At 30.3% G+C, this 17928-nt stretch overlaps 1 protein-coding gene across 1 annotated transcript; it reads left to right on the top strand.

The window, feature by feature from the left end:
* Positions 1-2159: 2159 nt before the first annotated feature.
* LOC114167516 (non-specific lipid-transfer protein 1-like) lies at positions 2160-16002 on the top strand. The gene is made up of 2 exons (XM_028052616.1): positions 2160-2579; positions 15769-16002. The coding sequence occupies exons 1-2, from the start codon at positions 2236-2238 to the stop codon at positions 15776-15778; spliced, it is 354 nt and encodes a 117-aa protein (XP_027908417.1). The 5' UTR covers positions 2160-2235; the 3' UTR covers positions 15779-16002.
* Positions 16003-17928: the final 1926 nt, after the last annotated feature.

Here is a 17928-nt window from a genome sequence, read left to right as displayed (position 1 = left end):
ACTGCACAGATGGAGGTGTAGGGACACATGACGCATAAAAGAAGAAAGAAGGAAATTTTTAAATGAATCATTAAGTGGGGATATTAGAATTTATAGCGGTGCAGAAAAAACAATTGGAGGTGGAGGAAGAAATGACCTCTAACCATTTTAGTTTCTTATATTGGACCAAATTTCCTAAATCATAATAATCCTCTCACAAACTATATCATATAGTGTTATGATAATATTAAATAAAATTAAGATGTTAAGATAATATAATTAATAAAATAAATTGTATTTCATCATCAAATAGAAAAAATATATTTTGTATTAATTTATTAAAAAATAATATATTTGTTGTTATTTATTTTATTTATTATGGTAAAAATATAACTTAGTATAGTAAAGAACTAGTATGATGTGATACTATAAATTAGTTAAGAATCTAAATACGTACATATATATATACGTTATATATATATATATATATATATATATATATATATATATATATATATATATATATATATATATATATATTTTATATATATATATATATAAATATATACATATTATATATATGTATATATATATATATAAATATACACATAGTATATATATATATATATATATATATATATATATAAATATATACATTATATATATATATATATATATATATATATTTATAAATATACATTATATATAAATATACATCATATATACATTATAATGTATACTAAATATACATTATATATACATTATATTTATATATATATATATATATATATATATATATATATATATATATATATATATATATATATATATATATGTATATAAATATATACATATATATATATATTATATATAAATATATACATTATATATATATATATATATAATATATATATATATAATATATATATATATGTATATACATATACATATGTATATATACATATATATATATATATATATATATATATATATATATATATATATATATATATATATATATATATATATATATATATATATATATATATATATTGATGTAAATTTGCAGATATGAAATAAAAAAACTATAGTTTAGTTTGAAAGTAAATGATTTTTCTGATATATTTATAAATAAATAAATAAATTATATCTTCAAAACAAAATTTTAAAATGGTGATAACACTTTAGATTTTTTATTTTATTAATTTATTTGTATAGAAATTTTATTTTAATGTTGTAATATACTAAACCCACTTTAACCTGTACCCATATTACATGATTGAAGTTTCCAATTCATTTATTAAATTGAATTACAATAAAAGTAAAAGGCTATATGTGAAAATTTGGACGACATTTTGTTTATAGTGAAAATTGTCAAACTCAATACAAAACAATAAATTCATTTTAATTAAATTTTGCAACAAGATAGGAATTCCTAATCAAACAAAGAAACTATAGTTACAGTGGTGATGAATGCAATTCAATATGCCAAAGTAAGTCAATGGGAGAAATACAAAAAGGTAGGACTTCCCTTTTCAGTGCCGTGACGTGAACATTGTTCTATTCTTCATCAGTGGGGGATATAGCTAAACGTTTAAATTCAAAACCTAACCAATTTAATTCAAAACTTTAGCCGTCTCAAGCCTTGAGGGCAGTAATTACGAAACATTGACCTGTGAACACCATTCATGCCACATGCAGCGATTGATCTTATGAGAGAAAGCTAATCCCGTTCTCTCTTATTCTTATCGTCAGATCCCTTGTTCACACAGAAATTGAACATTAAAACTAAGTTTAGTTTAAAATAAATATTATTTTAATTTAAAAAAAAAATAGAAAAATATATTTTAATAAAGTTTTATTAACAAAAAGATTTGGTCTGTGCTGAAAAATAAACTTTGTAAAAGAAAAAAAATATTAAAAGTCCACATTCACAAGAGATAAAGCAATTTAGTATATAAGTGATATGTAAAAACTAGTTTTATAGGATCGAGTTACTTTGGAAGTCCACTTTTAACGTGGAGTGCGTTAAAAGTCTCAACTAAAAATTCATAGTCGAACCTTTCTGAATAGCCATCACCTATGTTCTCAACCCCAAACCCTATGTTAGACTCTATCCTAGTCTCTTGGTCTCTTATGATCTATATAAACCCTAGTTTTCGCAGGACTTGTATTCTGCAAGGAACAAAGCAATAAATTCCACGTCCAAGCAAATAAACATTACAACAACTCTCCAAATTGTTAATCTGGGTTCTGATGGGTGCTCTCAAACTTGCAAGCGTGGTTGCGGTGATGTGCATGGTGCTTGTGACTGCACCCTTGACACATGCGATCACGTGCGGCCAAGTGACCAGTGCCATATCCCCATGCATAGGTTACCTTCGGGGTGGCGGCGGAGTGCCGCCGGCACAGTGCTGCGGAGGAGTGAGGAGACTCAACAGCGCGGCGAGGACCACCGGCGACCGCCGGACCGCGTGCAATTGTCTGAAATCCTTAGCTGCTTCCTTTTCTGGGCTTAATTTGAATACTGCAGCTTCACTCCCAGGAAGATGTAGAATGAGGATCCCCTACAGGATTAGCCCTTCCACCAACTGCAACAGGTATGTTCACAAACAAATAAATATATATAACCGTCTTCATGGGTATTGTTCGAACCCGTTCCCGTTTTGACAGATAATTCTCTCATTGACTGGGTATGAGTATGGGTATGGAGAATTCACGACTTTTTCAATTGAAGATGGGATGGGTATGAGGATGTACATGTCCCCGCCATAATACTTGTCCCTGTTTAAATTATTAAAATATTCACAATTAATTAAGTATATATATATATATATATATATTATTTTTTATTTCTTCTAATTATTTGGTTTGTCATGAAACTCATTTGCATCTCAATTATATTTTTGATCTTATCATAACCTTTATGTAATTATGTTAAAAATATGTATGTCAATTAAAATTCTTTTATGTCTCACATTTGAAAATTTCTATTACTTTTTAATATTTTTATTTATTGTATATTTTTCTTTCACATGAGAATATTTAATACTCTTAATTGAAGTATTTAATAGCACAAATATTTCATTTACTAGGTAATATAAAAAAAATTGTTTACTTAGTATTAATAATTTTTGTTTCATTCGAAGAACTTTTTCGTTTAGTTAAAACAATTTTTGTTATTTCTCAACCATTTAGTATTTATGTTGATATTTAAAAATTTTTCTTATATCTTTAAGGTATTTTTCATTTTATCATACCTAGGGATGTCAACGGGGCGGGTAGGGTACGGGTAGTAGCTCCCTCGTACCCTAACCACTGGATAAATATTTGTCCCGTACCCATATCCGTCGGTATCCGTTATGCGGGTATCCGCCTATTTTTTTTCATATCCGTGGGTATCCACGGGTACCCGCGGGTATTTGCAAAATTATTTAAAAAACAAATATTTAATCATAAATTCAAGTAAAATAAAATAAAATACATCACTATCATAAATTTTAAATAAAGTTCAAATAAACTCAAGTTGATACAACTCCAAATAATTGTAAAAGTAAATATGAAATGACGTTCAACAAAATGAAAATTATTTAACTAGTGCTTTGATCAACAAATTCACTTTCTCCGATTAATTCTAAAAAATAAACAAAATAAACAAATAATAAACCTCAATTGTCACGTGCTAAGTATTCTTATTTTGATTCCATCATTTGGCAACAAGCATATCATAAACGTCATTGTTTATATAAGGTTTGATGTATATGCCCAATTTCAAAGAAAGAAAAGAGAAGAATGTCAAGGGATGTAAGTTTAGCGGGTACGGGTATCCACGGGTACGGATACTATGATACCCGTACCCGCCTCGTTAACATGCGGGTATAAAAAATACCCATACTCGCGGGTAGCGGGTATCCATTTTTAATATCCATTTTCTACCCGTTGCGGGTTTTATCCGCTGATACCCGCGGGTACGGATTTTTTTGACATCCTTAATCATACTCTTAATTATACATTTGTTTTCCTTTATGCGATTTCTTTCAATATTCTCTCAAATTGTTTTAAGCATTTGTTAATTTTTTAATATTTTTGTTTGTTGTTTATTTTCATTATGTAGAATACTATTTCGATATATTTTATCTAATTTTTTTTTCTAACTCATTATCAATCATACTGTAATTTTTTCACTATAATTGTATAAATAACTTTTGTTTACTACAATATAAAAATTTAATGTAATTGTCATTAATATTTTTTTATCACCATCCAACATAATTGAAGTTCAAAAGATACACGATCTATGTTAAAATTTTATTATTATGATTATTATTTGTTCTTTTTTCATTTTGATCAAGTAATGTATTGTAACTTTTATTAGTGTATATAAAAGAGATTCATTAGAATTTAAAAGATTGAAGTAAACAAACATTTAAAATATATTTTAATTTGAATATTTGTTTTCCTTCTATATTTTTAAAAAAATATTTTTATATTTTATCAACTAAGTTTCATTAATGTTTGCAAATTTAATAAATGTGTTGCTTCTCATGAAATTTTATTTGGTATTATAATCTAAAATGTAAACAATTATAATTTATTTTAAACTTTTATTATGATTATTATTTGTTCTTTGTATCATTTTGATCAAATGATGTATTATAACTTTTATCAGTGTACAAGAAAGAGATTCATTAGAATTTAAAAGATTGAAGTAAACCAACATCTAAAATATATTTTAATTTGAATATTTGTTTTCCTTTATATCTTTTAAAAAATATTTTTAAATTTTATCAACTAGATTTCATTAATGTTTGTAAATATAATAAATGTGTTGCTTCTCATGAAATTTTATTTGGTATTATAATCTAAAATGTAAACAATTATAATTTATTTTAAACTTTTATTATGATTATTATTTGTTCTTTGTATCATTTTGATCAAATGATGTATTATAACTTTTATTAATGTATAAAAAAGAGATTTATTAGAATTTAAAAGATTGAAGTAAACAAACATTTAAAATATATTTTAATTTGAATATTTATTTTTCTTTTATATTTCTTAAAAAATATTTATAAATTTTATCAACTATTTTTCATTAATATTTGCAAATTTAGTAATTGTTTTGGTTCTCCTGAAATTTTATTTGGTATTTATAACATCCCAATTAAATAGATAAATCCAATTTAATAAAATGCCACATACATAAATATCCAGAGAGTACGTAAATTTAGGATATGAAGTACACAATACCCAACATATTCATAACAAAAGGAAGAGGCTCCACATGGCCTAAAACAAGATACAGAGTCTCGTCAAGAGCGAAAGAAACTTAAACTACTAAAACTCCAAAAGGTGTGGCCCCAAAGTGAGCCTGATACCTGTCCAAGATTCATCAAGCTGCAGCGTCTCTACCATCATTACTACTGCCAGGGATTCTCACATCTGCTCACATCAATGAAATTGATGATCATCGCAATAGAGAAAACTACACAAAACATACAAGCAAGCAAAAGGGTAAGCTAGTGTAAAGGAATCTTATATCATAACAGTCAACATGTAGTTTCATAGTCAGACACAAATAACAGACATTCACCCATAGATTACCAAATCATTTGAGACCCTAAGACTTGACTATCCAGATACGTAAAATGAGGCACCATCACGATACAGTGGAATTATGTCCTAGTAGTGAGGCGTCACCACGAGGCCTTCGCGGAATTACACCCTTACATGAGGCACCACCACGTGGCCTTCGTGGAATTACGTCTTGGCCTTGAGGCACCACCATGATACTCGTGTGGAATTACGTCCTTATGTTGAGACACCACTATGAACTCTCACCACGAGGTTCAAGGAATTAAGTCCACTAGAATGAGGCACCACCATTGACTCTCACTAGGAAGGTCCATGGGATTACGTCCAACAGATGAGGCACCACCATGAGCTCTCACTACAAGAGTCATGGAATTACGCCCTACTCACACTTTGCACATGTTTCACCAACCAAATCAGAGAGTTCTCATAATACTAATATCATGTATAAACCACAAATCATACAACTCATGCTTTTAAATTCATACACGATAAAGCAACATATCAGTCCCATCCCAACCTCATATATTAATCAAGGCATCACCCCTCAAACCTTTCTAGTAAAACATTCAAGTTAGGTGAACAAGCAACCACATCATTGGTCATTCACGTTATAGCACAAAACCTACCCAGTCTTGCTCAGACGAGTGAAATCCTCTCGCTCAGGCGAGCCCCTTCTCGCCTAGGCGAAAGCTCAAGCAGTGAAACAGTGGCACCTGTGAATTCTCGCTCAAGCGAGCTCCTTCTCGCCTAAGCGAGATTACACATCGCTCAAAATGAAGGCGAGTCGCCTGAGCGACAGTTCGCACAGAAAAGCTTGGGCGAGCCTCTGTTAGTCTCGCCTAGGCGAGGCATGCTCGCTTGGGTGAGAAAACCAGTGCCCGCCACTGTTCACTCGTGGAAAACGCAGAAACAACACCAAGAGTCACACTTTTACCAATACCAAGCAATCAAACCACGAGCATACTTCAAGCATATGATTCAAACTCAGAAGGCATACGAAAAATGTAAATAACTGTAAACCCTATCTTCCCTTACCTGGAAAGGGTGAACAAAGGGCTTCAACACCAACTGCGAAGTGCAAAAAGCTCGAGGAACAAACTTAGAAACTGGAAGAACAGCGGAACAATAAAAGAACGTGGTTACTATGGAACCCTAAATGGAAGAATACGAAATAAGCTTTATAGAGTGTAGGTATGAGCTTGAGAATCAGTTACACGGAGTGGAAAACAATACTGAGCTTGAGCAACCTTGGCCAAGATCGGGGTTAAACCCTAGCAGAACGTTCTGTTGAGAAAGGGAGAGTGTTAGGGAGTTGTGTTTGCAAGAATGAGGGCCGAATGGAAGACCCTGGCAGCTTTAGGGGCCTTAGCACCCTATGGGCCAACCCTTAGGCCCAACAGATTAAGGCCAGCCCTTAAATGTTAGGGCAGAAAAGAAAACTGGGCCTTACAATATTATAATCTAAAATGTAAACAATTATAATTTATTTTAAACTTTTATTATGATTATTATTTGTTCTTTGTATCATTTTGATCAAATGATGTATCATAACTTTTATTAATGTATAAAAAAGTGATTTATTAGAATTTAAAAGATCGAAGTAAACAAACATTTAAAATATATTTTAATTTGAATATTTGTTTTTCTTTTATATTTAAAAAAAAATATTTATAAATTTTATCAACTATTTTTCATTAATATTTGCAAATTTAGTAATTGTTTTGGTTCTCATGAAATTTTATTTGGTATTATAATCTAAAATGTAAACAATTATATTTGATATTGAAGAAATAATCATCCTTCTAATATTGAATATTTGATAATATTATGTTTCCTTTACCATAATTTGTTATTATTTTATAAAAATTAGTTAAAATTAATACTGAAGTAGCAAGAAAATGGGTATAGATACGAGATTATATCCGTTAGTCAGTAGGGATGAGGATGAGACAAAAGTTTGATACCCGTTGAGTTTAGGTATGAGTATGGGGATGGGTATGGGATAACGAAACTCGTGTCCACTCCGTCCTGTTGCCATCGCTATATATATATATATATATATATATATATATATATATATATATATATATATATATATATATATATATATATATATATATATATATATATATATATATATATATATTATAAAAGTGATTAAAGAAAACATATTAAGAATTATATTTATTTCAAAAATGAAATGAGCATATTACTTCAGTTTTAATTTTATAATTTTTGTTTAATATATTTCTGTTTTATATCGTTGGAATCGTTGTTATAAAATTTTTATTATTTCACTTTGATCTATTAAAAAATCGAACTCATATAATTTATTTAATAAAAGATCAATCCATCTGTTAAGGGTTCTCTATTGAAGGATGGATATCAAATCCATCAATATAAAACTAACACTCTTTAAAAATTAAAAGTAATTTTTTAATATTATATCTAAAAAAATTCAAGAATAAAATATCAAGATTGTATTTAAAAGTTTTTCATAGTTTTTGTTGATGTTATTGTATTTAAAAGTTTTTCATAGTTTTTGGAGATATTATCTACAAATATGTGTTCCGACAATACTTTTATATTTAACATATGGCATGTCAAAAACCTTTTTAAACATTGAGTTTGAAAACTTTTCATTCTTAAGTTAGTGTAGGAGTAATAACATGCAATATAAACATAATAGGATTGAAAAAATTACTTGAAATAATTTTATATGGGTTTATCTGATAGTGTAAACAAAGTCTAGTCTAGTTCTCAATTAACTAATTGAATTGACTAAGCATACTAATTATACAAGTTACAATGGTAGTTACTCTTCACTAACTGGTACAAATATTATGTTGGAATGTAGCCCTTTGACTAGCCTATCAAGTATTCTTCAATATTTGGTCAACACTCGACCACTTTTGGATAAGACAAATTATCTTGGGTATGATCAAAAGATCATATGTTTTGCTCACCAAAGAGGGTTTGAGTCTTTTGACATGTATAATATTTAAGCTTTCTATTTTAGTTTGCTAAACTAACATAACAATGTTCCTTGCAAAGCTATTAGGGCACAAAATATTTTGGAAGAGTGTTAACATTTACAAATTATGACTTAAGATCCTTTTTATTCTTTTAAAAAGGATAATAAATATAGGTGTTGAAGAAAAGAGTTATTGTTAATCCTTTAATAGTCGTTAAACAACTTAAAATTTACTTGAAGGTCTTCCTTACTTTTTAGTAGCTTGGACATAGAACATGCATTAAATGCTCCTCTCTTTTCTAAGCAACATCTTGATAGCTAGATCCTTAGATAAAGCACAAAGGTATATGAAGCATATAGACTTTTTCAAGGCTAACAAAGTATTTGTCAGGGAGTTTATGAAGCAAAACAAATTTAACTCATGTGAATCCTATTAACAAAAGAAGAAAACATACATTAGTTGCAACATAGAATAAGCACACACACACACACACACGCACGCACGCACGCGCACACACACACACACACACACACACACACACACACACACACACACACACACACACACACACACACACACACACACACACACACACACACACACACATATATATATATATATATGTGTGTGTGTGAAATACAATGATAGTTTAAATCTATGTGAATATTGTTTGAACAAACATATGCTTATCAGACATAAAATAAGACTTCTCATTATTGTATCGTCTAGCAAATTAAATACTTATGTCTTACATGATCTATTGTTGAGTAAACACTTTTGTCCTACAAAAGAAGTATACACATGTTCTATACTTGTTATTATCATATATAATCAAAATCATGCATTGTTTGACTTTTTTAAAACAAAAGTTTTAAATGATGTATTTTTGTTTTCAAATACGTCCAATTATCTTTTTGTCTATCATGACCATACAGAAGCATAATTTTTCTTTGACTTCTTAGTTTTCAACTTGTTTCATTGTCTATTATTTTTTGAACAAAGTCCAACTCTTACTTTATTACTTTTAGCATGTATGTCTTTATCCCTATGTAAAATTTATTAAATGTAAAATCACATAAATTACACTTACACTCAAAGTTTCAACCGTAAAAAACTTTACTTACTTTTGAAACACATTTTAATAAAATCAATTTGTGTTCTCTTATTTTATTGCTTGATTTATAATGGTAATCATCTATATAGAAAAATAGATAAAATAACAAATTGCAAAAACAAAATATGGAAATAACATTCTAAAACAAATATGAGAATAATATTATAATTAATATTTAAAAGAATAAATAGTAAAACCAAACAAAAGAGTAAAATATTAATACAAAATATTATTAACAAATAAGAATTTCAGGGGTAAGTAAAAGAATCCAATTCAATTTTTTCCAAATCCTTGTTACTTTGAATCTATTTTAATGAATTGATCTCAAATTCAAATCTATATTTTTGAATTTCAAACACAATCCATTGATTGAATTTGAATTGGATATATATTGGATAACTTTTCAAATTTTGCAAATTCAAAATAAAAAAAAGTCTTAATTAGTTCAAGTTGTGAAATGTTAGGTCGAACCAAACTCAAGTAAGACAAGACTAACTCATGCATGTTTGGGCCACAAGTCATGTTAGGTTGGACAAATTCAGGCCCATCAAAAATCTAATTAGACCACACGAAAGTCAAGTTAGGTTAGACCAAACTTTATCTATTGTAGACCCCAAGTAGACTAGGTTGGACCTAAATTAAATTAGGCTAGGCCAGACATAGGTTAGTCTAAGTTGAGGAGAAGCCAAGTCAAGTAAGACTAAGCTAAGTTGAAGTAAGGTACAAGCAAGCTAAGTTGGGTCGAGCCTATGTCAGCTTAAGTGCAAATAAAGCCAAGTTGGGTGAGACATAAGTTGAGCTAAGTTAGGTTGAAAAGTTAGACCTATATCAAGTTGAAATGAGCTAGGTCAAGTTAGCTCGAGTTAATATAGGCTTAGTTTGAGTCAAGTTTGTTGTGGTCAAGATTGAACCAAGTCATTGCTAGCACTTTAAGGTTGCCTTGGGACTTGGTTAGGCTGAGTTTGGAAAGAGCCATGTCATTTCAAATCAAGCTAAACCCAAGTTTGGCCTAGTCAATTGGACCTAGCTTAAGCTAAGATAAGCCTAAATCGCGTTTAGTAAAGCATGGCTTATGTTAGGTTTAGTAAGCTCGAACGCACACCAAGTTGAGGCAACTCAATTCCACATTAAGCTAAATTAGGAAAACTTGGGTCAGAATGAGTTGGTCAGATTCCACATTGAGATGAATCCGCTCAGGCCTAAGTTAGGCTGAGTTGGCTTAGGTAAGGCCATTTTAAAATGCGTTTAAGTTAGCTAGAGTTAACCTTAGTCCATGCTGGGCTAAGTCATTCTACTTGTACTTTAAGTTAAATCAACTCAGGTTGTAGTTTGACTGATTCAGCCTAGGTCCATAGTAGGACAAGTTGGGGTGAATACACAACAGGTTGAATTTACCCGAGCCTAAGTTAGCATTATCTGGTCAAAGCCTTAGTCAAGTCGAGTTTGGTTTCAATTAAGACGAGCCAACCTAGGCTCAAGTAATGATAATGTGGATATGGATTAGGTCTTTACAAGTTAGCCCAAGTCTATGTCAGACAAAATCTGGATGAGCCTAGGTCAAGTTGACTTGACCCATGTCCATGCCAGGCTAAGTCAAGGGAGTTAAACGCTACCCTAAGTTGGGCCAAACCCAAGAAGGGTGGGAGTTCAGTCGAGTCAAGCTCAAATATGGCGAATTTGATCAAGCCCTAGTTAAAAGATTAAGTCAATCTATTTCCACATCAGGTCAAGTGAATCCACGCTCAAATTAGGTCGAGTCAACTCTAACGTAGATTGGGTTAAGTCAAGGTCAAGAAAAGTAGGGTTAGATTAAAGTCATGCAAGGTCGAACTGGGTCAGATTGAACCCAAATAATACTTGATTGAACTAGGCTCACACACACACACACACGCACACACACACACACACACACACACACACACACACACACATATATATATATATATATATATATATATATATATATGTTAGGTTTGGTTAGGGTTATGTTTGCCTAGTTGGGCCAACGTTAGGTTAAGTTGGGATTAAGTTAGGTCAAGATAGTCTTAGATTGGCTAGAGTCAGGTTAAGCCCATGTTAGACTAGGTTAAACCTGGCCTAAGCCAAAATATAGGTTAGGTTTGATTAGGTTAAGCTTGCTTCACTTAGGTTGGATAAGACCAAGTCCATATTAAATAGAGTTTGATCGAGTTAATCCCATTAACTGCGTTGGTAAAACTTCACCTACATCAAATTGAATTTGTAGGGTTGAGTTTAACTTAAATCAATTCTAAAATTAAATTTAAATATAATATAAAAACTTAAATATAAAGTAGATTTAATTTGGATAAAAAAACTAATTCAATTTAGTAAGTTAATTGTATTTACATTTTAAATTCAATGTGTTTTATTAGATTATCTAAATGAGTTATATCACATCTGATGATAGTTATACAAAAGAGTATTATGTAAGAATGTGTAAATACTTGAATATATACAAAAGATTATTGTACAAGAATAATTTTTTCATGTTTTCCTTATACATGAATGGTTTCATATCAAATATAAGGAAAAAAATTATATTTACTTATCAATCGACTAGATTTAAATACTATAAATTCATATTTCAAACATTCATTTATATAACAATTTTTATTCAAAGATCAATTAACGTACACAATCACTTTTTAAAGACTAATATAAATATTTACTTATAAAAAATTACTGTGGAACAAGCATTATTAAGGGCAAACTTTCAATTTCGCCTAATCTATAGGGTTTGGTCGTAACCCCGTGGATTGGCATCCAAAAAGTTCACAACATTGAAAAGTGCATAGAAAAAGATTTTATGAGGCCAAAATAATAACAAAAGTCCCATGAACCGATTTATGAAAATGAGTTTAACTTCAAGATATATAGGGTCAGGTTAAACCCAATTCAGGTAGGTCATTTGGATTGGGTCCAAGTCAGGCTACGTACAGGTCAAACAAAAGTTGATAAAGTCTACATTATGCTGAGTTGAATTGAGCTCACAATGGACATAGTCAAGTCGAGCCCAAATTTTGTGGAGTCGAGTTAGGCCCACAAAATGGGTAGGTCAAGTCGGGTCGGGTCCATATATGGTTGAGTCGAGTCAAGTAGGGTCCTCATAGGGTTGAGGCAAGTCGGGAGCACTTTATATTGAGTTAAGTATGGCCACTTGAGCTCAATCAAGTTGAGTTAAGTCACTTTGGATTCACATCAGTCCAAGTAGAGTCACTTCCACGTTAGATCGAGTCAAGTTAAGCTCACATCAGGCTCATGTCAAGCCGAACCAAATCTAGTTTACCTCAAGCTTTATTGAGTTAGGCTTATCTCTTGCCAAGTCGATTCAAACCTAATTCCAACTCAATTGAGTTGAGTCCATCCTTGGCTCAATATAGTTAGGCACACCTTAAGTTGAGTAAGTCAAACTCACCTTAGGTTGAGGCAAGTTGGGCCTGCATCAGGCTATGTTGAGTCAAATCAAGTCAGACCCACGCTTAGCTTAGTTGTGATAGACCCATATTATGTTGTTTAGAGTTATGCCCACCTCTAGTTGAGTCCTCTTTGACCTACCTAGGGTCGAGTTAGGTCAAAGGCACCTCAGTCCAAGTTAGTTCAAGCTAATCTCGGGTCGTTTAACATTAGGCCCACCACGAGATGAATTAATTTGGGCCCACCTTGGGCTGACTTAGTTTGGGTCCACCTCAGGCTGAGTTAGGTTGGCTTTAACTTTGGTATAGTAGAGTTAGGTCCACCTGAGACTGAGTCAAGTCAAACCCACCTTTGGTTAGTCAGTTAATGACTAACTTGGGCCAAATAGCGTCAAGTCCACTTCATGCTAAGTTAAGTTAAGCCTACCTTTGGCCAAGTCATGTCAGACCAACCTTTGGTCAATTCATGTTAGGCCCACCTCTGCACGAGTCAAGCAAGACCCACCTTGGGCCGACTTGAGTTAAGTCCACTCATGTTAAGTCTAGTAAGACCCATCTCTTGTCGAGTCATGTGAAGCCACACCTCATACTTTGTTGAATTATAGACTCACCTTGGGTTAGGTCGGGTGGAGTAAAGTTGTGTCAATGTTTGGTCAAGTAGAGTTAGGCCAAGTCAAATCGAGTCACTCATACTGATGTGGGCCCTCATAAGACTAAATCGATTTGGACCATCTTAAGGCTAGTTGAGTTGAACTCACATTTTCTTGAGTTGAGTTAGATTCACATTTGGACAAGTTGAGTCATATTAATATTGGGCTGAGTTAAGTTGGACCTGCATTGGGTCAATGTTGAACCAAGTTCATATCAAACAACACTACAAGAAAAAAATGTTATTATCTACAGCCATAATTCGTATGTAATCCTTAAAATTTGTAGGTAAAACAATTTTACCTACATATTATCTACGAACAAAAATTTGTAGGTAAAATAGTCGTAACTAACTTACCAACAGATTTATCCGTAGATAATTATCTATGGATATATCCGTAGGTAATTACTTACCAATAAATCCGTAGATAATTATCTACCAATAAATCCATAGATAATTACCTACCGATAAATCCGTAGGTAATTTATCCATTAGGTTTCATGGCAGTAGTTTTTCCCTGCAACATTTTTGCAATCATGGACATTGAAATTCATCACAAAAGTTTTGTTACATTAAGAAAATTTATAAATATATAAGAATCATTCATTAAAAAAGTATTTTAAACATACAACATTCGTACCTAGGTTAAACAATGTAAAAGAATCCAAAAATTACAAAATCCAACCATTTAAATAAAAAAAGTCTTGTGATAATATATCTATGAAAAATTTCCTAACATAAGTCTAAATTTCCCTAACACTAATAAAGAGAATATGAATTATGTTGTTCTTCATCATCTTAATCCATTTGTTGATTGCCATGCACATGATTTCCTTGTTCAGTATTTGGGTACTGGAAAATATTTTAAGCATCGTTTTAATATGCAAAATGGTAAGAGAATATCACATTTACATGTTTGAGTGAGATTCAGTAAGTAGGACAAAATGTTTGAGAGTGAGCGATGGTGGAAGAATATTTGAGTGACTTAGTTCAGAGTGTTATTTTGGAGTTTAATTTTTAATAATTATTTATTCTGAATTCGTATGTAAAATCAATAGGTATTTTTTTTACGTTATCTATGAAAAAATCCGTACATAAATTAATATTATATATCCGTAGATAAAATTCGTACATAATATTTAATTTACCTACAAATTTAAATTTGTATGTAAGTATAAGTAGATAATCACAATTTTCTTGTAGTGCAAGTTTGGACCCATGTTAAGTTGAGATGGTTTGGCCCGGGCATACAAGTTGGGTTGGGGACTAACTTTTATATTAAATTGCAAATAGTAAAAATTAAATGAGAACCAAATTTATAATTAATGTAAAATATTTGAAGCTCAATTTATAATTTAAAATATTGTGAAGACTTGTGCTATTAGGAAAAATGTTTAATATTTAATTAAAGTCTTGTAATAAGGTCAAATCCACTTTAACCATCCCTCTAACCCTCTTTGAGAAGGAGGTTAGGATAGTGAGACTTTTTTAACCCATTTATTTAGAAGGATAATTTATTTAAGAATGCGTTGAGTATGATCCATGGGATATATGTCAAATTGACACTTCTAAGAACATGTGAGAAGTAGGTTTAACATCAATTTGGTTCAACGGTTTTCTGGTTTGATGGCTGCTAGTTCACTCGGTGGCCGGTTGGTATGGTGGTGGCTCGCAAATGGGGAAATCAAAATGCAGTGAAAGGAGATAAAGTGAGAGTTTCACAAAGAATAAACAAAAGGACGTGGACCATGGTGGCTTGTGTCCACACCCACGTCGCAGACTTGTCAAAACCTGCAAGCGTCACAGTGAATTATGTTTTTAATAAAAGTTCCAATTCATCCCTTTGCTTAACGAAATTGACTCACAGTGAATATAAAACATTCAATACATTTAGAGTAATGAATCTTTCATTTATTTTCTATTTTTACTTTCTCTTATTACCACCATCAACTGAGTTAGATAGTTATATCAGTTTAAATTCTTTAGTTATTTTGATGTTTAATAGGTTGCACAATATTGCAGGATCAGGTGATGGCTAATTGATCCGGAGAAGAAAAAAAAATGGAAGGTGTATGTATTATATATGACTGTGTCGTAGAACTAAATAAATCAAAGGGTGATGAACACTTATGAGAGTGTTCTTTGTATCATTGTGTAGTAACTTCAAACTTTGTTCCAGTTATGTTACTGTGATCACTGAAATTTGTCCATGTTGTTTGGTTTCATTAATAATGGCAACCATGTTTTTCTTTTTTTTCCTTCTTTGCAAATTCATTAACTTTTGCAATTTCCTTGTTTTCACTACATGATTCTGGGTTCGTTGGTAACATTTTAAATCATAGATGGCTTACAAAAATTTAAATTGCACCTTATAATTACATCCACCAAAGACGCTTAGACCTTGGTAACAAGATCAAAATATATATCATATATACATTTGATTACATAATTAATTTTACTTATTTTTATAATATATATTTGTGAATATATATTTTCTTTATTTTTTTAATAAATTAACGTTTAGTTATTTATTTTGGGCCTAGTTGGGAACATTTTTTATTTGATATTGTGGGCCTTCGTTAACACCCTTCTATTTTTATTATGTTTTAGGTCCACCTTTAAAAAACCTTTTGAAAACTTTTGTCCTTATAGTCAGTCTATCACTCTTGTGATGACTAGGAATTTCTTACATTTTCTTCTCTTTGCTCTTGTCCTCTTCTTCTACTCTATGAGGTAAAAGATAATTAAAGTTTGCTACTATGGTGATTAAAATAATTTGAGGTCTAAATGTTATATTTATATTTTTCCTCTCAAGTGTTTATATTTCTACGTTTTTCCTATCTCTTTTTTGTTGATTGATAAAACCGCTTCATCTGTAATTGTTATAAGACATAGAAGTTTATTTCTACCACAATAAAAAAAAAATTCTTGTAAAAATTATAATAAGAATATTTTTTGATTAAATGTTTATGTTATAATTTAAAATCTTTTTCATTAAATTTTAAAAAGCTATTGAGATGAATGTACTACATGTAGAAGTTTAAGAAAAATAATAGTCGGAAAGTATTTAGAGAGTTAAGAATGAAGAATATATGTGTAATTGCTGTGTTTTCTGATAATCATCTTATACACGATAAAGATTCGATATAGCCTAACTTGAGAGCTAAATTAGTATAATTAACATCTTTGTTTTAGTTGTCTTCTTTTATGTTTACATCATACTTTTCTACAATAATATCTATGCTCTGCTTTCTCCATTTCTTTTACCGCACACGATTCATAAATAAAAAATAAATAAATATAGAATAATAAAGATAATGTACGAACAGAAAAAAAAAATACTTGTGATTAAATTACAGTAATTATTTTTGTAATAAATACTATTCTCAATTTAAAGTAATTAGTTTACATAAGAATAAAAGAATAAAATAGTCAAAAACTGAACACCTTTTGTTCATTTTCAAACATGAAACAAGAACTAAACTCAATTATGCATGAAAAGAAAATTGGGAGATCCTATAATGCAATGAAAACTTGAGAAAATAAAAATCTCTCACATCGGAATTATATAAATCGGTAATATAATGACAATAACTTTCAATTATATATATATATATATATATATATATATATATATATATATATATATATATATATATATATTATATATCACAAAATTCCGTTGCCGCATTTCTCTCATTATGTTTTCCTAACGTATATTTCGAACAGCTGTTTACTATTATTATGGAAAACACCTTATATTTGAATTACAAGGATTCAAACATCAAATATTTTAATTCCTTAGACTAATGCATTATTATAATATATAAAATAGCATTACACACGGGTATGTCATGAATAAATTATGAATAATTTCAAACATTACAGCCCCATTAAAAAAAAAAAAACAACCATGTAATATTTAAGGATATTACATTTTGAAATATCGTGTCAACTCTTTATAGGTTGCCAAAATTTAAATAAGCATTGAAAAGACCTTCATATTCAACCTTTAATTTTAAATTGGTATGTTTTGTTATTTTCCGGTTAACTATATACCGAAACTAAAATGCACCAAGCATAAAACTATTGAAGATTAGAACTTAAATAGACTTTAATAAACATAAATTGACAATGGTGTGTTTCTTGGAAACCCAAAAAAGAATATTATATTTTTCTTTC

Source organism: Vigna unguiculata, chromosome 10, assembly GCF_004118075.2.
Source record: "Vigna unguiculata cultivar IT97K-499-35 chromosome 10, ASM411807v1, whole genome shotgun sequence".
Taxonomy (NCBI): Eukaryota; Viridiplantae; Streptophyta; class Magnoliopsida; order Fabales; family Fabaceae; genus Vigna; species Vigna unguiculata.
The sequence above is the reverse complement of the archived record's forward strand: the minus strand, read 5'-3'. Positions and strand labels throughout refer to the sequence as shown.

Coding starts and splice junctions, on each gene's coding strand:
- LOC114167516 (XM_028052616.1), top strand. CDS start 2,236: ATGGGTGCTCTCAAACTTGCAAGCGTGGTTGCGGTGATGTGCATGGTG.